The 24,616-nt window shown below is 42.1% G+C and overlaps 1 protein-coding gene across 1 annotated transcript in view; it reads right to left on the reverse strand.

Annotated features, from left to right (window-relative positions):
• Positions 1-250: 250 nt before the first annotated feature.
• HIVEP2 (HIVEP zinc finger 2) overlaps positions 251-24,616 on the reverse strand; it is a 204,979-nt gene continuing 180,613 nt past the window's right edge. Inside the window, exons 5-10 of the mRNA XM_043592484.1 lie at positions 19,005-24,556; positions 17,872-18,026; positions 13,908-14,083; positions 9,813-9,914; positions 8,132-9,027; positions 251-2,738 (exon numbers count right to left, since the gene is read on the reverse strand). Coding sequence (XP_043448419.1) covers positions 1,914-2,738; positions 8,132-9,027; positions 9,813-9,914; positions 13,908-14,083; positions 17,872-18,026; positions 19,005-24,173 — 7,323 coding nt within the window. The 5' untranslated portion in view covers positions 24,174-24,556 and the 3' untranslated portion in view covers positions 251-1,913. The remainder of the gene's footprint in view (positions 2,739-8,131; positions 9,028-9,812; positions 9,915-13,907; positions 14,084-17,871; positions 18,027-19,004; positions 24,557-24,616) is intronic.

The following is a 24,616-nucleotide window of genomic DNA, read 5'->3' on the forward strand; positions in this document are numbered from 1 at the left end:
ACACTTAGAATCCGGTGACTGCGTTTCTAGAGCTCACACCGTGGTGACCACTATCTGTCCTAATCGAATGACATATGGAAGCCAATGACTGTCTTCTCACTTGTGAAAAGCAGTCATGCTCAGCATACCTCAGAATGGGCAAAGCCTAGCAATTAAAAGCACAGATGGTATGTTGGTGGCATCAAAATTTCTTCAGCAACAAAATTGAGAAATTAAAATGTAAAACAACACATTAAAAACTAGACACCTCAAGCATGTAATTGTATATTTATTTCTCTTTTTAAAGAACACTCCTTAATGTAATTCAATATACAAACTTGGTTTCACAGAATTATAATCCACTATATAGCACAAAGATAACCCAGATTGTGTGTGTGTATGTGTGCATGCACACACATGTGCGTGTATGCACACGTGTTGTTGTACCCCCTCCCTTTCTTCCATTCTTCCGGACCTACAAACAAAGGCTCTGCCCACCTCCACGCTAACCAAAGCCCATACTGAATGTTGTGTACAAAAGACATCATCCTCCCACAAATTCTTTTCCCTGGAAAGCTTCTTGTCCCCGTTCCCCCTGAGATAGCCAGGAGCCTGACCCTCTTCCCCTCTTCAAGAGGGTGAAGTGGCTTCCCCTAAAGCTGATGCCAACCCTGTTACCATGTGGACCGGCTGAGAGGAAAGGCTGCCGAGAGGTCTCCATGCCCCTTCCCCGGGTCCACTCCTAACCCTCAAGTCCAAACACATCCCCTCCAGAGCAGCCTTAGTTCTGGTCACCACCTTATGCAGCAAGAACCAAGGAGATCTGTAAGCCCAGGTCTTTTCCACGGGCAGCGCACAGCACTGCCTGCCAAGCCACCGGGCCGGCCGATAACCAAGCTCTACACAGTCCCATGTGCTTTGTCACTTTAATTTTTAAAGACACCCTAGCATAGGTCTGTGGCAACCTAGTGTCCAACTGAGTTACATAAAATTGTACCAGTGATGCACTTGTACATATTTACATGGGGCGGAATGTTTTCCCATATTTTTAGATGAGTATATAGATCAACATGTTCACATAAGACCAAATACTTTTAATATTATTTATAACTGATTTATAAAGCTTTGAAAAAACTCACAATAGCACATTGTTTACTTTAATGCTTTACGGTACTATAAGTTTAAAATCACAATCAGCGCTTAAGTCATAGTCAATCCGGCAAACAAGAGACAAAAAAAATGTACAAGAGTTAAGAACTGACTGATACATCCTTTATCTTCTTTTTTTAACTAATGCATAAGTGCAGAATAAGATACTCTAGTTTAAATATCTTGTTTACAATATACATTTTTGTTCTAGTTACGCAACAGTAAATCCCATGCTTCACATAGAAAAGCAATCCACAACATTAAGAAAAAAATGTACAATTTATGAAACAAAGTAAATAAATATTAGTATTACAGAATCAGAGCTGTACATAAAAGCTGTTCAGTTTTAATCATATAAAAATATGTTTTAGTGCAACCTCACATATATATTGATGCTGTTTTGCTTTACATCATTTAGATCCAAGTGTCCAAAAAAGGAAAGAAATTACATTTATTACAAAGCAGATACACAAATTCTAAAATATGTACAAATTACTGCTAAAAAATGCTTATAAGAATATAAGCAAAGTAAAGAAAAGGCACAAACATCTGTACAGTTTTAAAAGTACCAGACCCAATAGGTTAATTTCAAATTTTGTTTTGGTCAGGCTCATGGTGACTTGTTAATTTACCTAATTCTTTTGATATAACAAAAGTATATATAATAGCAAACTACTGTAACTTAAGACAGGCATGCTATAAACTTGATTACCTCTATTTCTAGAAAAACAAAACCAAAAACAAAATGGGAAAATGTGGAAATGAAAGTCTCCATGCATCTTAGATCAATGTAGTTGACTCTTCTCTGATGAAGGCTCATTGCCTCCCTCTGTGCTTGAAGGTAGCTCTTTGCTGCTGGGAAAGCCCGGCTGTTTGTCATCCACACGACTCTTGCTGTAAAACGTGGAGTGAGCTAATGCAGTCTGTGATGTACCAAAGTTGTCCTTTTCACCATCATGCAAGTCAGGGTGGGTGGCTGAGGTACAGGGCTGACCTGGCTCAGGTCCACTAAAGTGTCTAATGCTAACATGTGCACTTTCCAAGGGTTTCTGGTGGGGTTCCTGCACCCGTGCTGGCTGATCTGCCCCAAGCAGAGCGGCCTCTTCTGTGGCAATCCGGAGAGAGGCAATGGCTTTTGTACAAGTCTGTATATTTTCCTCCTGTTCCCTCTCTGTTGCATTTAGGCTGTCTTCCGAAGTGCTCTGTTTCATCAATAGCCGAGGAGAAGAGGGTGTGCTAGGTGGACCAGATGACTGCAAAACGTGAGGCGATCTTTTCTCGTACTGCTTACAAAGGACATAGGGATCCTTAGGGAAGGATTCCCCGGAAGCTCCTTTCTTCTCCTCAGAGCCCTCCATTGGCAGAGGCAATGTGGGTGGAGGATGTAAACCGGAAAGGGCCGGCGGCATGGAGTGAACCATTTGGATCCCACCAACTGGCACCATGGGGATAGGAGCTCTCACTTGTTGCTGAGAGTGGAGCGGAAGATGACTGAAGACATAGTCATTAGGACCCTCAGGGAAAAGGCTGGAGCCTGGATGTTCATAAGCACCTTCTTGGTCTCCATAGAGACTGAAGTAAGGAACCTGAGGTAACCCTCTTCTTAAATTCTGTGCGAGGAAGCAGAGAGTACGACGTTTAGGACCCAATACTCTTCATGCTTACATCAAGTTATCTCATTCACACAGTTATCACTCACTCACTCACTCATTCAGAACATTTTAAAACTCCCTCATCCCTTTATTGATTTTTCACTTTTTATGATACAAGAGACCACTCAGTTGTCTTTTAGAATCCTGGAATGAAGTTGTTGGTCTGTGAAAAGTTACTTTTTTTTTTTTTAAGTTTATTTATGTATTTGGAGAGAGAGAGAGAGAGAGAGAGAGAGAGAGAGAGAGAGAGAGAACAAGCAGGGAAGGAACAGAGACAGAGGGAGAGAATCCCAAGCAGGCTCCGCACCGTCCGTGCAGAGCCTGATGCGGGACTCGAACATGACCTGAGCAGAAATCAGGAGTGAGATGCTTCACCAATTGAGCCACCCAGGCACCCCAATTTACTTTTGATTCTAAATATGATAAAACATGCAGTGTGTTTTCCACTAGGTACAGAGACACATTTCAGTTCTGGTTTGTTTGTTTGTTTGTTTTGCTTTTTATAAAAAGAAAATAATGGATAATTACCAGAAAAAGTTTGCTGAGCAAAAAACACTAATAGTAGGTTTTTAAATTCAAAAGGAAGTAAAAAGATTGCCATCTGTTTATATACTGGGAAGATTTTTAATATTTTTTTAAGTGTTGATGAGTATAACTGGAATGACAAGGCTGAAAACTGCCTTTTTTTTTTTTTTAATTTCCACAGAGCAGATGATAAGATAGTGGTGATAGACAAACTGGTTCCTACAATGTGCAAGACATTGGTTTAAAGGAATAAATTCCTTCTCAAGAGGCACCCTAGCTGGAAGGAAGACCAGCTCCTCTATCAAGTGATAAATCAGGGCCAGTTTCTGTAAGGTAACTATCCATCAAAGTAGTTAATATTAAATGTGTCAAGCATTTACAACTCATATTCGACTACACCGTTGGGAACCAAAGATTATTAGGCGTTAATATCTTCTTTTTATGTTATTATTTTCATTTAAATATCTTCTTGGCAATTAATGAATTAGGACACTGACAACTGGGGGCCAGAATTCCAGATTTCACGGTCCCAGTCCTGAAAGAGAACTTATTTTCTGTAATTGCTTCTGTAGTGAAACACCGTTTGACTACGAGATTATCAGGCTTGCAAGAGCTTATCAGGTTTCAATTTCTGAGATTCACCCTTTCAATGGACTGGCATCTTTAAAAGGTACTCAGTTTATTTTATTTTTGGGGGAACTTAAAATCAGATAAATATAAACCTGTCAAGCATGGTAGAAATCCAGGAGAGAGAGAGAAAAAAAAAAAAGTTCTAATTCATTTCAAGGATGTTTCTCAAGCTCAAGGTATGCTCTATACCATTAATGATTCATCCAGTTCTATTTAGACTGTGAGACCAGCCTGGGAACTATAAATTATGCATTATCTCTGTCACTCTGTGCCATGCTAGGCCCTTCCCCTGTTTGGGGCTATGCCTTATTCAAGCTAGAAACAAATGAATTGTCCTGGAAGTGTAGAGGAAGAAATGAAATCATCCATCCTATAATCACAAGAACCCCACAAGTTAGGTGTGAGAAGGTGAGAATTTTACAGTATGAGACTTATTTAAATGCTGCTACAACAGCAACAACAACAACAATAAATCCCTCTCACCTTTGCTCTAATCTAGAAAATGGCGTATTTCCTACAACAAACACCAATTACGGTGGAAGAGCTGGGATACTTAGAATAATAATCTTGGAAGATAATCAAATGAACCTCAATCCCCAAAGACTCAGATCTTTACTGACCAGCAATTAATGATTACAACCACAGAAGTCCGCCTGGAAGTAGAATTTTTACCATGTCACTACTTGCACTGCTCTAAACGTTACCAGGCCTCGCCACACAGCTTCTGTCCCCGCATTCGCCCCTGTTTCACCCTCCAAAGAAGCTCTCAGTAAGACTTCTCCACCTTATTTGCAGCCTTATTTTGTAATCTGAACCTTATCATCGTGATATGGTGAACAAACTCTCATCTTACTTCAATCTTGGTGAGAAACACCTTGATTTGGAAATGGGAATAACGAACCCGTGTGGGTTGTATTATGCATACATATATGTATTCCCTGTCCCAGCTCTGTTACCCCTCATCTTTTCAAGAGTGTCAGGAGGTGCTCTGGAAGCAAACGCAAAGAAGGAGGTAGGAGTGCAAGTAGTTCAGTGCGGGGAGGAGGAGGCAGGGGAGCTGATGCACGTGTGAAGGTAGAGAGGAGACGAAGCAGGTGCTCAGCTGGGACTGATCCAGGCTGTCACTGGCTGGGGGCTGCAGGGGAGAGTATAGCCTCAGTTTGAAAACTGAGGCCTGTCCTGATGGCAGGAACAGCAGGAGGCTGTCAGTTCACAGCATTCCGCACAGCTGAATGGCAAATTCTTTCAAGGACGGAAATCTGCTTGGCCCGCCTCCCTGCTGCCACAAGCAGATCAAGAAACTGTGGCCGAGAGGTTAAGTGACTCGATCAAGATCACGCAGATAGCAAGGGACAGGACTGAATGTCGACTCTGTGACCAGGCACAGTGTTCTTCTATACTACATACTGGAAACTAGGACACATCTTCCTTTCTCTTCGTTGCTAATTTATCTACTTAAACTTTAAAAATGGAATAGGAAATTTTTTGTTTAAAAAAGATGAGGCCAGAAACCATAACAATTTTTCATCATTGTCCTTGAGCCACACATATTCGACCTTCAAAAATATTTGCTGATGAGAAAGACTCTTACCTTCCCTCCCTTTTCACTGCTTTTCTTTTCTTTTCTTTTCTTTTCTTTTCTTTTCTTTTCTTTTCTTTTCTTTTCTTCTCTTTTCTTCCTCCCTTTCTTTCCCACTTCTTTCTTTTTTCTTTCCTTCCTCCCTCTCTCCCTTCCTTTTCTTTTCTTTTTTCCTTTCTTTTCTTTTTGTTTCATTTCTTTTCTTTTCCTCTTCCTTCCTCCTTTCCTTCCTCCATTTCTTCCTTTTCTATCATCTATCCATCTATCTATCTATCTATCTATATTAAAATTAAACTGAGAACATAAGGGCAGAAACAGCAGGGAAGTAGGATTCCAATGAGGGAGTTTCATCGCCTACAAACCTGCTCGCTAGGTACTCCCACTCCAAACTGAACCACAGGATGAGTGTGCCGTGCTGGACTAGAAGATCCTTTCATGCCTCAGTCACTGACCTATTAGTTCTTGGCCAATGTTAAGCAACAAGACAAGGTATTTCTAAGAGAATTTCCATGAAAACCGTTTGTTTTTAGGGCTACTCTAATTTAGTATTTTCAACATTATTCAGACAAGGTGCAGCTCTCATTCAATAGAGCAACCAGAAGATTGCCACTTCTCATACTATCATCAATTCTGTTTTGCCCTGGCAACAAAAATCTTGTTCACACAGCACTAAAAGATAAACATCTTCCTCTGCCCTTCAAAAATGGTGTGATAAAACATTAAATGGGAAGTGCTTTGGACCAACTGCCCCTTCTTCAGAGAGCGTTCCCTGATCTAGTCCCTCGTATCACGTGAACAAAGCAGCAGGCCATAAATGCTCTAAAGATAATTGAGCTGAGTAATAGAGGCCTTCATAAATGGTAAAGTTGAATATTTGTACTGAATATCCAGATGAATCAGTATAAAAAAACAATTGGTTGCAAACTCAATGACTAATAAAACCAGTCTCCTCCTAACTTTCTGGTCATATGTCCAAAATTTAGATGAACTTTCTTAGTCCACTCCCTTCAATTCCTTTGCCCGGGTTGACTGAGTTAGTTGCTATTAGTTTTTAATAACCATGGTGTGTTGACACTAAAGGCTTATATTTTTGGCACTACAGTTGACTAAGCGTGCCCCAAATTTTCACAAATACCCTAGTCTCAGTCCACCTGGCCAAGGCCAGTACAGGAGAGTCTCATCGTATATGCTCTGCCAACATCGTTGCTCTATACCAGAGAAAGCATTTTATACCCCATGTGATATCCTGGCATGTGTCAGATTTGTGAATCTATGACTCTTTATGCCACAGTGGCATTGACTTTAGAAGCTCCCTCTTTTCTACTTAACACCCCACCAAGACACAAAAACCTGTGGAAATGCACCTTTTTTTCTTAGCTTGCTAATTCATTATCTTGGTAAATAAATTACGTCTTGATCGCATGTGTGTTTCTGCAGTACTTGCACCATAGAGATTAAGTTGGTATCCAGTTGTGAAAAGAGGGTGTCGGAGGAAGGGGAGTGCATTGCAGCAGGGACCTTTCCTGAAGTTTAAAAATGATAACCTAAGCTCATGACTCAAGGTGGCAAAAAGGCAACGAGAGGGAAGAACCTGGCCGCCAGGGCAGTGAGAAGACAGAGCTGGAAGGGGATAGTGCCTTTGGCTGGCAGGACAGTGCTGAGCCGCACAATAGAAACCCTTGAGCAAAGAGAGAACAGCAAAAAGTAGAGACCAGAAAACAAAAATACATTTAAAGCTTAGAAATTCAAAAGGTATCATTCATCTGTCTATGCTGAGTGTCTGCTTCATTCATTTAAAAAAAAATCCCATACAAACTGAGAAACATCAAGGTCTGCCAGGGCACGGAATGGGGCAGGACAGATGCTTTTTTATGGATTTGCATTAGACCTACTACCTAAATTTAACCCATGATTGTTACTATTGTTATTTAAACTTATAATGAGCGCATACCATAGAACTCTCTGAAACTTTCTCCCTGGGCTCTCTTAACTTTGGGTTCACCATCTCACTGAGCAAGTGCATTTGGTAGCAGAAGGTAGTAGTAATGGCAAGAAAAGCAGATAGGTTCATGCCTTTGACTTACAATACACCAAGGAGGTCACTTTCTCCTCTCCCAGTCACTCACCAGCTTCACATGTCCACTCACTGTGGGCAAGGTGATGAGTTTATTTAAGAAAAAAAAAAAAAAAGTATCGAAAGCCAACGCTAATGGCTGACCCTTGCTCGGCAAAGTTCTATAACTGACACCCAAATGGCCTTGAGAGTATGTGTCTATGTAGCCATGTCATTCCAAAGACTTCACCTTTCCTACTCGTGTAAAGGTTTCAACTCATGCCCGTAATCAGTTAAGCTTAGAAAGCATTTAGAAAAGCCTCACCTATTCCCTGTTGGAAACACACTACTGCTCTGATGCATTACTACACTTGGGGTAATGTCACAGCCATGTTAGCGACAACAGCATGTGAGAAAATGTCTTCCTGTTGTTTTCAGTAACCAAGTTCACCACTCCCCATGAGAGACACCCATGTTATAGCAAATTTCACACTAGTGTATTATCAAGAGGCTCCAATATGCTTTGGCTTTAGACGTGAGAAAGAGAAAGCTAATCATACTTACAGGAGGCCCCAATACAATTGGTTCTGCTTGCAAATACTGCCCCATGGACAATGGTGGGTTATGGTATAAAGCCCTTCTGGGAGATGGCGCTCTTATGGTGGTCATGTATCTTCGTTCTCTTCTGGGAGAGAGGTCTCTTCTTGTCGTGATATCTTTCCCAGGTGACACCGGCCTCCTTGGGGACAGATGCCTTCTTGGTGAAACATCTCTCTGTGACATTTCTCTTCTCAATGCAGCTTCCTTTCTTGGTGAAAGGTGTCTCATGGGTGACAGATCTCTCCTAGGTGATAAATGTCTTCTGGGTGATACATCTCCTTTGGGTATCAGATACCTCTTTGGTGAATTCTCTCGACGGGGTGAAGAGTCATATCCTGGTGAGGAATGGTGGCTTGAGGGTGAGAAGTCCCTCGGAGAGGAGCTGGGCTCTGAAGACAACATGTACTCTTCATCCACACAACTAGGTATGTCTAACCTGTCTTTGTCCGGTTCTGAGTCTGTACTTTTGCTCTGGAATAACCTCTGGTATTCTGTCATCTGAGTATCTTCACATGAGTCACTTGGCGTCATCAGCTGAGTAACCTGAATACTTGGCAAAGTGACCAAATAGCTGATCAATGAAGAATGCCCCAGGGAACTCTCTGAAGGAACTCCATGTGGCACGGCGCCAACATTCACAGGCAAGGATGAGAATCTAGGAGGCTGAGGACTGGTGCTTCTTGATCTTGTTTTTGGTGTCAAATCTCCCTGATCATCGAAGTCATCATCATCTTCATCATCATCGTCATTATCATCTCCATCCTCACCATCCGATTCTTCAGCATCTGAGAACTGATGATCAGTTGAAATGCTGGACATGCTATGCTTCTCAGCTGCTTTGTGCAAATCTTCCATAGTTTCTGAAACAATTGAACAGATAGTGGAGATCAAGGTTCAAATGTCAAGATTAGGGGTTAATTTGGACCCCATCTCTTTCCAAAAGCTTTCCTCCAACCCTGCAGCCCCAAGAGACGGTTCTGTCTCTGAACTCCTTTAATACTCACTGGGGACTCATCTGGGTGGGAGACCTTACACGGGTTCTTGTCTTTTAGTAACTAATCCGACTCATCCCCACCCAACAAAAGAACTCTAGAGTGACACCTTATATCTCAGATGTCACACAGCCCACAGAAAACCCTCAACAAATGGGGATGGATAATGCTGCTACTGATGAGGCTGGAAGAAAAAGAAAGTGAAGACCTGTCTCTGTGGATATAAACTTACATAAAAGTGATATATCTCAGGAATCCTGACTGACCTCAGGTTTTCTATTCAGATTAATGATGGATTTCTTTTCCTCTTGATAGGAATAATAATACATTAAATTGCTTTTCAAGTTTCCCCAAAGTTTCATAAAATCTAAATCCCTGTCACAATGCAAGTATAATTAGATTTGCTTTACGGTTTTGGACAGAAGTGTTTTTATAGTGAGGCCTTTTTATCCCTTTCAGTCAGAACTGAAATGGATTTATTTCTTCTCGGTATGTTGTAAGCAATTCAGCATGTCAGATTCCTTTCTCTAGTTCATATTTAATAAAATGCAATGGGATCATTTTTTCTTAAATATCAAAACTTGTTTTGCCACCCCAGGCACAAAGCTCCAGTGTGCAGAGTGAAGAGGTCAGTCAACTAAATTTTGAAGTACCTGCTTCTTCGGTTTCTGTATCATCCACTGATGTCATTGAAACTCCCAACTCCAAGCATTTCTTCATGTGCGCTTTAGATTTCATATGCTTCGTTAGGTTTCCTAGAAAACACAGGCAAAAAAGGAGGAATTACTTGATGACAAGAAGGTGATGATTGTTCCCAAATTAGAAATGAACTAATTTGAAATAGCATAGATTTGTGTCTACCCACCACCCTTTGTCCTGAACTTAGGAGGAACTATCTGGTTCCTGAACATATCAACCACTCAGAACTTTGGCCTAATCTCAAGTCTCCCTCATTCCAGAGGACTTGTAGCATAGGGTCATACCTTTTCAAGAGTAGGCTCCCAGCCAAGACTGGGAATCCCAGACTTTCCTGACTGAGAAGAGATCTAATATCTTAGGCTCAAATGGGCCAGCCTCCTAGGCTTCCATACAAACACGGTGACATAAGCCGGGTCACACATCTTAGAGAAAGTTCAGATCAAACATTCTTATCAACACATCCTGGACCCCAGACTTTTGGCAGTGATCAGATTTGGATCAGCCTCCCAGGCTTCTCACTGGTCAGAAGAAAAAATTATGCAACCTTATCTGAAAGCCAACCTTGTAGACATATTCAAAGATCCATACAAATAACTTAGCTAACTACTTATAGGGAACATTATACTCAGTGTTTAGCATCTATCTGTCTGGTATACGTTAGCAAACTTCACGACAGCAGTTTCTAAAGTTCTACAATATTCCCTATTTATCTTGAAACTCCCATTGTTTTAAGGAAAAAGAAAGGTTTTCTGTCAACCTTTGACCTAGGTTCTATGAAATTATATGTGTATCTCTATCTTTATCTTTATATCTATCTATCTATCTACCTATCTCAGTCCATGTCATGTATATAACTTATCCAAAGACACGCAGGAACCAGTTCAATTGTAAGTGCCATATTATTATCTGTGCCCTTTCATGATGCTGTAACAATGTACCAGTAAATGCTTTATTTTTAAGAATAGGCTTACTGAATCTAAGTGGAAACTCTTAGCCTGCAAAAATAGTTTGTTCCCTTGTAGAGTTGTTTAGCCTATCAGTAATGTGATATATGAGCCACAATTCTAGCCAGGACACTGTTGTTTATTATTTTACTTATATTACTTTATTTACTTAGTATTTTACTTATTGCTTATATACCTCTGAATTTTACATGCTATTTTGGTAACTCCAAACATAAAAATATTTCCAGGCCCCTACTGCTATTAATTGTCTAAAAATATTTTAAAGATCTCAGACATATTTATATATTTATTTATTTATTTTTGAGAGACAGAGACAGAGCGCGAATGGGGGAGGGGCAGAGAGAGAGGGAGACAGATTCTGAAGCAGGCTCCAGGCTCCGAGCTGTCACCACAGAGCCCAACACAGGGCTCAAACCCATGAATGGCGAGATCATGACCTGAGCCAAAATCGGACGCTTAACCGACTGAGCCACCCGGGCACACTGATCGCCAACATTTTTATAGACAGATCATCAAGAATTCCTAAATCTATAAATTAATGAATATATCTGAATATATATAATTTATATATATAATGAATATATAAATTAATGGAAATCATCTGTTTCTGCAAGGGTACATGTAATCTGTGTATGTGGCTGGGTGTTAGGTTGTCAAGATCATTTATTTAGATCTTGATATGTGTTTCTCCTCTATTTTTCTCTCTTTTCTCCACTTCAATAGGCAGTCAGGCTTTGGGCTCTCATCTTCAGGGTAGGTTTGGAGTTATATGATGGGAAAAGATAGGATAAAATAGGCAGAGAGGGAAAGATTAGGACCTGAGGTCCTAGGGTGGGGAAAAACACATATTTTGGAACAATGTTGGGAGGGTCTGACCATAGCAAAGCCCCTCAGGTGTAAGGTCCCTCTTAAGAATGTAACAGACACCACCTACTCTCCTTCAGGTTGCCCTCAGGGATTTGACAAAAGTTTTAAGTAGACCATAAAACGATGACCCACAAGGAATGGTATGGCCAGAGACCACCCCTCATACAATGGAAAGGAGCCAATCAGGAATGGACAACCCAGCACTTAGAGTTATCCAGCCAACAACCCCAACAACCGTAAAACCTGAGAAGGAAAAAGGGGGAAGGGAAGGAGGGCCTGAACAGAACGTTTTAAACTAGGACCCTTGCCTATTGTCGTGCGCATTCACTTTTGAATGCCCCCTCTCTGCAAAGAGAGCTTTCATGCTATTACTTTCTGATCACCTATATAAACTTTTGCCTGCTGCTCATTTTATTCTGTGTCTACCTCTTCATTCTTCAAACAGGCGAGACAAAGAACCCTGGATATTGAGGTAAAAAGCATCCTGCAATGGTTAGAAATCTGGCTCTGAAACAACTCCACTCTGGCTTTGGTTGACCTAAGTCTTGAGCTTCTGAAGGGATTCTAGCAAGGAGGGGGAAGGGACTGGCTAGGCAGGGCCCTTGAAGGAGTGGGCAGGCATGACTTCCATAGGTGCTGGTCCTCTGAGAGCACTGAGGGTCTGTGTTCACAGGGCTTGGGGTGGAACAACAGTTACTTCAACTGAAAATTCGAGGGGTTCCCCAGGATATTTTGCTCATTTTAAGATTCTGAGACATTTACACATTCTTGAAGGGTGACAACGAAACTCCAATAATGACCAAGAATAAATGATTTCCTGCTAAAACTCCATGGCAATGATGTAGAGCCAAATTTGATTTGATTTTTAAAAACCTAGAAATGTGGTGTTACGTCACCCAGCGTCTCACACAGCTATTCCCGTCACCCAGCGTCTCACACAGCAAACTCCTGTACCCCGTGAAGATAAAGCGGTTGTAATGACTGGCGGATTTGCAGGTTATAGAACCAAAGTTTATATTTTCTTCTGTCCTAGGGAGTCTCTCAGTGAAGTTCTAAATAAAAGGCTAGATTGTACAAAGGAGGATGGTATTTAAAGGACCTTAAGTTTATCTCTTTTGAAATGCAAATGAACACTCCCCCCTCCTTTATCTGCCTTCCAAGAAAGCATCCCTGTATTACAGATACCTTTTTAGTAAAGAAGAAACAGGTATGTTGGGAGTCTACACATTTATACTTCTGAGAAACCAACGAGACAATTTAGGATTTGGGCTATAGGAGAAAATTGGTACATATTTCCCTACCAAAGATTATTTTATTTGATTATTATTTTTCTTGATGGGGAGTGGAGCAGAGTAACTGGTATGCAAATTTAAAGTTAAAACATAGGAAATCATACGAGCTTAATGAGGGGGTAAAAATCCATGATAGCTAAAGTACTTCTGCAGCAAGCAGTAAGACGTACTTCTCCAAAAGTCAAACCCCCTCTAATTCGTTACTTCTGTAATCTGAGAACACTGGGATCAAGAACGTTTCCTTGATTTTATAAAATGAAGAAACTATAATCAAAACAACCTTCTTGTATATTTTCATACACACCTACCTGTAAAAAAAAACCCAGGTTTTTCTTTTAAAAGAAAGAATATCATTTTAAGGGCAAGTCCTGATATTATGAAATTCACAGTTGCGGCCTGAGAGTAAGAAATTGTCTCTGTGCTGATAAATACACGGAACACAAGCTATCAAATTTCTATGCATAATTAATGCAACCGTGGATGGAGGGGCCCACCTGGGAGTCTGTGGGTCTCTACATTATTCATAATCTTGAAACTGACCATGGGCACATGTTTTCTTCCCAGCTGCTGCCTTGCTTTTCTAATGCCACTGCATGGATTCTCTCCCTGTGGTATTTCAATACTGGTGCAAAGATTATCTCGATCGCACAACATTTCTAACATGAAGTAATAGCAATAACAATCTGGGCAATTCTTAGCCACTTCCTTCGGAAACAACTTGCCTGGCACTAAGTCTACAGCTCTTACTCAAGTCATAAAAGAAGCCTTGCTGTTTCATGTGTATCCTTTGATTACTTACATAAGGGAGGAAATACATTTCACTCACAAAACCATCTTACTGTCAATAACAGTTATAAAATGGTATTTAGAATCCAAAGAAACCATAAGAAAAGTATGTCCTCATCTAAAAAGATGATAATTGTACCTTTCGTTTTGAAAGCAAAGTTACATAACTTGCATACATATGGCCGGACATCAGTGTGAGTGCGGATATGCTTTTTGAGCATGCTTGGCTTCTTACAGCGAATCCCACATTCTTCACAAATGTACTTTCCACGTCCACGTCCTCTGACATATACATAATCTTCATTTGACTTATACCTGTTTAGAAAAAGGGAATGCAGTGTGTTTTCAAATACTTTACTGGTTTATGTATCAAACCAGAAGCAAATCTTTTGAGAGGCAAATTATTATGAGGGTCTTTTACAAACAATTATTCAACCCTACTTCTATGAAACCTGAGAAGTTTACGCAGTAAATTCCTGAAAGAACCAGATGACACATTTGGCACTGTAAGCAAAATGTAATTTTCTACATGGTGTTCAAAATGGAATGGGTCCCCCTATTAAGACATGTGGACTTGGGATATAGATGTTCAATTCCAATGGACTTCCATAAGCCTCAGAGAGTTTCAGAGTTGTGCCTTACTACTTTTGGATTCTAGTACAGCCTCCACACAAGAAATATCCAAAAAGTTATACCAACATATTCAAATCATCATATATCATCCGTTAACATTACATCGTCTAAGACGTGCAAGCAGAACAGACACACACACACACATGCCTGTAAATATGCTAAAATAAGTAAAGCCGATAATAGAATTCTTCATTGCAAGTTTTTGCTCTATTTTTACAATCCTGGCATGAGAGCACCTCCCAAATTTCTAGCTTACACGGGCTGAGCTGAGCTCACCAACTGTTGTCTACAGATTTGATCCGCTCTTTCCCAAGGACCATGAATTTGCACTAAAGTGGAGTCCAAATTTCAAGTAGCTTCTGGTAGGTACTGTTATGTTACATAATAAAAACTAGAGATTCTATTTTTCAACCAAATTTGCATTTGTTTGCAGAAGAATTTAATAGAGAGGTTTGAAAGGATGTCTGAGGTCAGCTAGTTTAGTCAAATCAATTAGATGAACAAAATCTTAAGTATTCACTGTGATAATCCATGGAAGAAACCTACCCAGGGCTCAACTATCATATTTTGTTCAGACTACAATGAAACAGGATCAATCATAGAGTACAGTAACATTCTACTGAATAATTCAGTGAATATCATTATCTTTTAAATCAAAGCGAGGCTAGAATTATGGGTCTAATGTCATTCTTGGAAAGATATTCTTTTCAAGGGGCTCATTTTATAATTCCAAAATGTAGACTGACATATAAAATGCCCTAATTCACTGTGGATTTACTTAAAGGCACTAGATTTATAGGGTTTCTTGTTTGTTTGTTTGTTTGTTTGTTTTTACATTCTAGGAGTATTGCACACTTCGGTATTTTCAGAAATGAAAATTCAACTTCATTCATCCAATCCAGTGAAGGATTTTTAACAGAGAAAATCCACCCACATATTTAAATACTAACTCTTTTATGGATGCTATTCAGTGTTAACATTATTTACTTTTTGGTCACTACTAATCCAGGTGGGAATTAAGTAGTATCAAAAATATGAATAGTCAATTCTGTATGTTTTTTCATTAAATCTTTCCCCTGTCACAAGGAACTTCCCACCTCAACTTGTTCTTCAAAACTTTCTTGAACTTTAAGTTTCATTTTACATTGTCTTCTGTTACAAAGTAGAAAAGATGCAAAAGATCTTTCACCGTTTAATTTCACTATTCTCTGTCCCTAAATAGATAAAATTACCAAAGAAATACAGAATAAAACAAAAAAATTTTATAGAAAGCTAGTTTTCTTCACAGAAGGATACCTTAAGCTTAGTGTAGCCCATCATCATGGTTGATGGGAAATGCATTTTATCTTCAAGTAATATAATGTTATTTTATTTTTTTTAAATAAGCTTCATATCCAGTGCAGAGGCCAACATGAGGGCCTGAACTCACCACCCTGAGATCAAGACCTGAGCTGAGATCAAGAGTCGGACGCTTAACTGGCTGAGCCACCCAGGGGCCTTATAATTTTATTTTTAATGTCTTAGCTGACCAAACCTGTAAACAGTCAAATTCAGTACAAAATGAAACTATATATTTGAAAAATCTGTAAAAATAAAATATCTACCATGCAACAGGTCTACAGACCTTAGATTCTACTTAATACAAGAATTAACGTATTTTGAAAAAAACCCAAAAGGTATGTTTAAACCTAGGAATTGGGTAATATAAAGAACATATACACTTAAAAATGTGGTCAGTTATACTTCTTTTTTCAAGTTATCACTTTGCAATCACCAAACTAAGAGGCAGTAACACACTGCTTGGAATGAACACCTGGTCACCACCAGGCAGAAGTCGGGTCACAGATTAAGAAATGACTGGGATGTAGCCCATACCACAGGGAAATGAAAGGGGGAAGAAATGATATATGGGCACCGTCCTTGTGGATCATCAAACCACAGCAATAATATGTTCATATACGCTCTTTCACTTGTGTCCTTCATTAGTAGAGATGACTTCCCCAAAGCAAAGTATAAAGTATAAAGTATCGCTCATCTAGTACAAGTGCACTACTAGGAAGACTACTGAGTATGAGGGTGTGGATTCATTCACAAGGACATCTCAGTTTCTGAGGAAAGATAACATCTGTTTTGTTTTCATTTGTGTTAAAAGATGAGGGATGTCAAAAAAATATCAAGACCAACTTTAAGACTCCATACAATGGGGGATTTAGTGGTGAAAATACTTGACATCCAAAGGGGCCGAAACCAAGAGGAAAACAATTTTAATAATTCATCTCCAAACTGGTAAATCTATGTGGGAAATAGATATTTCATATCACTAAAGAGTCAACATTTTATAATTAAATAGATAACATTATTCGGTCTTCCAACTATAACTGGAACAAATTTGTACTCATGGAAACATGTAAATTACAGATCTATTGCAGAGATAAGGCTAGTTACAACATAATCACCCTAATGTGATTAGTATGCTTTAAAGTTTTTAAATTTTAATAGCATAAGTCTGAGATTTTTCTCCCATGTGACCAAGGAGCCTGATACAATACAATTCTAATGAAATCTAAAACTAGACATTACACATATGAGTAATTTTTCTTTACTGTACAGATATCAAAGTCATTGAGCCTTATTACTTGTATTTCTACAACTCAGGATTCAACGCTTAAAAGAAATTCCCAGGGGCACCTGAGTGGCTCAGTCGGTTGAGCATCCCACTCTTGATTTCGGCTAAGGTCATGATCCTGCTATCGTGGGATCAAGCCCCGCATTGCTCCCCGTGCTGAGTGTGGAGGCTGCTTAATATTCTCTCTTCATCTCCTTCTGCCCTTTTCCCCTGTTCTCTCTCACACACACACTCTCCCTCTAAAATAAAATGAAAAGAAAAGGAAATTCCCAAAGAAAAAGAAACTGCCAGAAATCAGAAGAGACAGAGAAAACATGACAACTCAATGCAATGTGGTACCCTGGCTTGGATCCTGGAAAAGAAACAGGACACTAATGGAAATGATGAAATCCCAATAATATCTGGTAAAAGCAATTAAATGAACAATCAAATTAACTAGTTCCTAGGATTATACATGAGTGTGCAAGATTGCATTTGTGTTAGCACAGAATAAAAATACCCATTAATAATACCAAAATGCCCACGAGAATAATATTAAAGCATGAACAAACTTGACGACATCATGAGGCCACAAATATAGTTGATTTCATACTGCATGAGAGGCGTGGAAATTTGAAGCAGAAGTTCAAACCATATATAACGGGGACATTTTCATTGAAAGTAAGTGTTGAAAGCAAGCGCATGAACTCATTATCTGTTGCCAGCCAGACTTCAGAAATGTGAATAGAGAAGGAATCCGCCTTATACCCAACCAGAGTAGGTACTATTTTTTCCCGTGCATACATTCGTGACCATTTGCTCTGACTTATAGCTGAATATTTTACACATGCACATATTTCCTTACCCTCCTTCAAAGATTTTAATTCGGATTGGCTCCGTTTGTTTGGATCCAATATCTTTATCTCCATGAATATCTCCCTTCCCTCTTTCCTTTAAGATATTTCCAACTAGTTTCCTTTCTAGTTTGCTGCCAAATAAAAAGGATGCATCAGGTTTCATCTGTAGGAAAAAGAGAGAATCATTTCATACGCTTTCTCTAAGACACAGGAGCAGCCCACATACCCGCTCTCCTCTGACCTCTGAAAATTAGCCTAAATTCCATGTGAAAAGGCCATGGCCTGGCTACATAAAACAAGGGGCACTAAGGATAAAATCAGAGAAATACAGTTTCTACAGAATTATTCAACATTTTGTTAAAAAAAAAAAGAATATTCCTCTGTTGGCACTTAATCTATGCAACACTAATAAAACCAGAAAACATGTTCTATATTCTGAAGTAACAAAACACTATCAATCAAGGAAATATTTTCAAAAACTGAAGGGAAATGGTAACTGAATTAAGTAAAAACTATTTTTAAATCCTCTATTTGCTTCATTAATAATTTAGGAAAAATTCCAAAGTGCCCATATTAGTATTTTTGCAATTTGACATATTAATTGTTCATGTAGGAACAAACCAGATAATCACTTGGAAAAAATGAGTTTTGAGGGAAAAATAGAGACAATAAATTTTAGTAAAAAGTACTGTCACTGGAAATAAGCCCTCTGAAGTTTGCAAAGCTCAGTTCTGACACCCATCCGCCTCCTTCCTGATCTTTCCACTCAGTGTCCATTCCTACATTCACAATGTTCTATGTCCTATGTCCACATGTCACAATCCCATGAATCCTTCATATCAAAAGAGAATATGACCAGCTAGGTCACTAACACAGGCCAGAAGAGAGAAGAACCCAAAGGAATCGATTCCAGTGGTAGAATTCCATGGCAGCTGGCCGAAAGAGGGACTCCCCCAAAACATAGTGCACGCCTGGCCACTGGCTTTTTCTCTTACTGAGAAAGGGAGATCAGTGTCACAGAGGGTTCCCTCAGCTCTGACCTCCATTTCCCTTGTATGTTTTAGACCTTCTGTCCTTCACTATGTATTCTGCTCAGCAATCAAATCCACACTACGGTGCTTTTAGAAATGGTATTCATTACCTGAGCAAACTGCTTCCATGCACTTGATGATGTAAGCTTGCCAGTTCCAGGTCTGTGCATAGCAGCCAGAGTATAAATTTCTGCAGTGATTTTTTGCTTGGACCTCAGAAGAGCCAGAGTGGTCTTGGTGTTCAATCCTGATGGGTTTGGGTTACAGGAACTAATGCACCATGAAGCATAAACTGAGGATTTGAAGGTGGCCTGTTGTACGTAATTGGGTTTTGTATAATTCAAGAAGCACCAACTCACAGTAGTTGTTGTCCGCAGACTGGGGAACTGAAGAATCTGCTGGAAATCTGCCACGTCCGTGAAGAGAAGAGTTGAGTTTGCCATCTTCCTGCTTGGGCCAGAGGCCATGTGCACCAGCATGCCGACAGGCAGCTTCTGGCCCCTTCCGTGCTCTTCAAGCTGACCGTCTCCGGGGGGCAATGAGGAACTCTGTGGGCTCATGCTCATATCAGATGCCGTCTCATCAATATCTAATTCATCTGAGGACTCTCTGCTTTCAGAAGGCCCGCTGGACTTCTGGCCTAGAGGAGGTGCCCTGGAGTTGGGCGGGAACGGCTCCCTCATGGACAGGCTGGCAGATGGATGGTCTTGAGATGAGGAAGGGGGCAGTGAAGAGAAGGAAGATGACCCCGACTGCAAGCCATCCTTTGGCTCAGAAGCACAACCTTGTCGAACCAGCTGGGGTTTCTGTGGGCGGGACAGATCCTTCTTGATGTCTGAGCTGGTTAGCTCCACAGCACTGAGCTCCTCAACAATCTGTCCATACATCTTTTCTTCCTTGACCCTTTTTTGCTGCTTCGTTTCCATGAAGAGCTCCAAGCTGCTGGCTGGAGAAAGCATACGCTTGCTACCCCCCAGGGTGGCCACGCTGTCCGAGGTGGAAGGTAAACATAAGGGGATTGAGGATTCTAAGCCAAGGGGTAAGGTCTGAGGTACTTTCCAAATGGGGTATTTTTCTAAGCCTGCGTGCTGCCCCAACACCTGGGCAATGTTGAATCCGATCCCTTGCATGGCCGCGTTGGTCACCAGTGTTCTTTGGGTAGTATTCTCGTCCACTTTGCATATGACAATTGCAGGACTATTTTGCCCAAGTATCTGAGAAATGCTCGTGTACATGACACTCCCGTAGGACGGGACATGGGTCTGGATCCTGACAGGAACCACTGTTCCCGGTAAGGACTGTAAAGGCCCAGCGTTTGCGGAGGCAAAATCTTCTTGAAGAACCTGTTCAGAGGGAGTATCAGGTGACTTGGTGCTCTGGTCTGACGGGAACTTCTGAAGAATGTTCTTTGAGTGTAGCCCTGATGTTCCTGAATAACACGGGTAGGTTTGTTCTTTCGGGTGTGCGTGCTCAGCAGATTTCTTTCCAATGTGCTCTGCAACATGCTCTAAGGGACAGCTAGGATGGATTTCTGCCTGGAAAGAAGGCTTGCCGTAGCTCTTCTGAGGGTGTTGCACAAGGGGATGTGGGAAATGTGCCTGCCACCAGGGAGGCTGCTGAGCTGGTAAATGAACCATACAGACGGTAGGATACTGAAACTGAAACAAGGCATTCTGGATTGGAGAAAACGGAATAGTCTCTTGATGTGGAAATAAATGTGGCTGTTCAGACAAGTGCTTGCTTGCAATATAGGATGTTGGTTGTATCAAGGGATTTCTCAGGGATTCCTGACTGTCCATGTGCATGATCTGTTGCTGGGCCAGGTGGAGCGGACCTGAGCTCAGCTGGGCACAAGGACCCACAATCTGCTTCCCAGGGTCCTCTGCCTGGAGGGGAGGCAGCACGGAGGTGGGGGCAGGGTGCCACGCGGCCCTCAGGCCCGCGTGCAGGTGCTCCATGTGCTCCTGCTTTACACCCAGATCTGCACCAGCCTCCCCCTGGGCGATCTCCGGAGAGCCACTGAAGGAAGCCTGCCGCACCAGAAAGCATTTCTTCCTCTCCCGCGACGGGGATAACGTGGCGGCCGATGCCCCTGCCGCCGGAGCGTGGGACAGATTCCCGTAATCAAATGATTTGCTCCGGATTTCCGGAACTTCCGTTGGGTGAGGGCAAGGCATCTGCTCGGACGAGCAGCGCCGCATCTCTTTTTGGTGGTGGTGGCCCGGGACGGACAAGGAGTACGACCCAGCAGGGACGGTCAGAAACTCTGAATGCTTCCCAAACTCATCTGGCTTAGGAGGTGCGGGGAGCTTAATGGCATCCTCTCTTTCGAAAGACATTGAAAAACTGGAGCTGTGGGACAAGTTGCTTTCCTGACTGGGGCTGCGGGAGAGGCCCGTGCCTGTGGATTCAAAGCTGGATTCTCCTGAAGAGTGCTCCATGTCTGCAAGTCGCAAACGCTTCTTTTTGGGTGGCAACTTCTCAGCTGGGAGCTGGGAAAGGGTCTCGCTTCTCTGGGGCCACTGAAATTCCTCCACGGGCTTTTCCGGCTCTTTACTCTGGGCGTCTTTCTCCTTCTCTGGTTTATCAGGCTCCTCCGTCACTCGAATCTCAGGAACCTGAATGTTGTGCTGGCGAACCAGCCTGGGCTGCGCGTGGTAGGGCTGCTGCTGGGCCTGCTGGGAAGGGGACGGCTTCCCCCCGCTGTCAGCACCGTCCGCAGGTGGAGCCCACTCTGGACTCACCGGGGCTTCTGAAACCTCACTGTCACAGGTCTCGGAAGGTGAAGAGGCCTTGTCCTGTGCGCTAGCCATCAGTTCAGCTGACTCAGACCTTTCAAATGAATTGGGGCGGCTCAGCGAGTTTGTGTGCTGAATAACAGAAATCACATTTCCAGGAGGTTTCCTGCCCGCCAGTTCTGAAATCTTATCTGCATCGGTGGCTGAGGGCGACTCCTCGGACCCAAGAGATGGACTTCCAGATTGGAGTTGGAGTCGACAGGGGTCAAAGCGCTCCGAGTGACCATGGGAAGGGTTCTCATGTCCCGCCATGACAAATCCACCTCTTACGCCTTCCTGCATCGGCAGTTTGGGGTCGTAATCCGAAGTCATTATGCCCATGGGCGTGCTCATGATGCTGCTGCAGATCATGGGGGTGTCCTCCTCATCTCCCACGCTCTTCTCTTTCCGGCGTTTTCTATTTTCACAAGTAGTTCCAAACATGGTTGGCACTCCCTGCAATGGCACCGAGGGATCCATGAAATACTCACCCCCGTGTTTTAAAGAGCTTAAGCAGGAAATGTCCCTGTAGCTTGGCTTTGGTGTTTCGGAGTCTTCCCACTTCTTGTAGGGTTTCCGGCAGACATCGTAGTCATACCCCATGCGGTCCCCAGAAATCAATTTCTTTTCCTTCAAGGATAAGCCTGTGACACTCTTGGACATCCTGCCATGGTGTTCTGCCTCCATGTGCCCCTCCTGTACTGAGGGCAGCTCAAATGCAGCCTGTCTCCTTAACATGCGCTGAGGGGGTATCCCCACCGTCCCCGGATAGAACACATCATCGGAGCCGCTCATCCTTTCATCAAATGAGTGACTTCCTCTCAAAGAAGGAGGAATGCTAAGATTAGTTGCTGAAGAAGTTGGCATCGAGTTGCTTCTAATAAGGGGTGAAGAGTCCACAGGAGCTTCTAAGAGAATTGGGCTGCTGCCTTGGAAATTTGCAGGAAAAAGCTTTCCTTCGTTCCTGACGGATGACGGAATAGTCTGGGATTGTCTGGATTCACTGTTGAATTTCGTGGATTTCAGCATGCTTGCTTGACTGGGGTCGATCTCTCCCTTGCTTGGGATCAGCTGTGATGCAGGATCTTCAAACATCTTGACCTCTAACCTGGTGTTTACGTGAGGTAACGATTCCATCATGCCCTTCCTACCCATTGTGGCACGCTCCTGACTTGCGGTCGTAACACTGAGTGTATTTCTGGGACTAAGCCGACAGTATTTTCCAAATATGATTTCTTCATAAGACTTTGCATTTGTGTTTGGAGGGCTTATTTGCTGCTCCGCACTTTCTGAGCGAGAGAAGTAACCGGAGTCAGTGCTTCCTTTACTGTGCGGGCTCAGAAGGTTGAGAGATGGCTCAGAATCTTGTCCTTTTTTCTCTGACAGTCTTAGTGCAAGTTTCTGTTTAACTGTGTGAGAATCATCAGGCTTAGCATTTAGTGACGGATTCGGTAGCATATCAGAGCCTATATACTGAGAGCTTTCGTTAGGTAAAGGGATCCCACTTTTGGGGATAATCAAAATCGGCACTTTCATCGGACCTCCCAGTGATTCTTCCAGTGACCCATGATAGCCACCTCGGCTGGCAATATCCAACGGGATCGGTGGGCCGGGACTCATTTTCTCAGAAGCCTCAACAAATAAAGAGCTCTCCTCGTCCGTGTCTGTACTCTGCTCACCGTCTGAATGTATTTCTGCTTCTACGTCAATAAAACCAGCCTCTAGGTCCAATTTAGATACAGCTGACTCTGTGAAAGGGACTAATCCTGCCTTAATTGCATGGGCATGTGACTTCCTGTGCTTATACAAATTGCTCTTTGTCTTGAAAGAGAAACCACAAGGTATACATGGATATGGCCGCTCCCCAGTATGGGACCTGATGTGTTTTTTCAGTACGCTTGGTTTGGCACACGCCCTGCTGCAGTAGGGGCAAATGTATTTGCCGGGCTTTTTGGGTTTGTGCTCTTTCTTGTGAGCATCTTCGGACTGTTCGATACTTTTCTGAGAGTATTGGCTATAAGCAGGGTTCAGGCTTGAAATCTTTTTTCTGGGGTAACCACCACTGTGGCCATGTATAGGAAAAGAAAATAAGTCCTCGGAGGCAACGGACGGCAAAGGGCCAGGGAAAAGCCACGGAGGGCCTTCGAGGCTCTGATGTGGCTTGCTGCTGTGCATGACCCCCTGTGGCAATGAGTGCTGAGGGAAAGAGAGTGAATGTTGGCATGAGTAAGGGCTTGGACGAGGCGGTGGGTATTGCTTCTCTGTGACATGCTGTGCCACGTCGCTAGGTGAGGCCAGTTTCCCAGAACCAAAGAGTTGTGCGGACGCTGTGTCTCCGATTTGCTCAGGATCTATTTGTGGTTGCCGCTGTCCTTCTTGACTGCCAAAAGTGCTCATCTTAATAACAGCTGATTGTTCCTGTCTCCATCTACCTGATGCTGTATCAGTTTCTCCAGACCTTGAGGTAGCTTTTTGTCCTAGAGCTGTGTCCCCAGTGTCCATTTTGTTACAAGGTCTTAAGTGCTAGTTCACTTGAAAGCCATGCAGACTCATGGAGTGTCTTCAAAGCTGTGCTTTTCAAAGCTTGTTAGCTTCCATGGTCCAGGGTGTCTGCAAACTGGCCGAGTGCTCCTTCTCTTTGGAACCTGCCACACCCACCCCGTAGTCTTATGAGCATGAGATGGTAACGGCCTTGGACCAGGGCTATAACACAGTTCTCTCCATTGTAGAAATGTCCATCCAAAAGCTAAGTGCAAATCTGTGAAGATTTCTTATGGCATTTGAAGATTTTCAACTAGCATGAAATTGGGATGAATTGTCTGGGAGCAGTTTTGCCCATCAACTAGAGCAAAGTTCAATTGCCAGTTTCACTAAGATAAAACGATCTGAAAGAAAAAGAAACACAAAGAGATTGTCATAACAGTTATCAAGTTAGAAACCAAAAC

This window comes from Prionailurus bengalensis, chromosome B2, assembly GCF_016509475.1.
Source record: "Prionailurus bengalensis isolate Pbe53 chromosome B2, Fcat_Pben_1.1_paternal_pri, whole genome shotgun sequence".
Classification (NCBI taxonomy): Eukaryota; Metazoa; Chordata; class Mammalia; order Carnivora; family Felidae; genus Prionailurus; species Prionailurus bengalensis.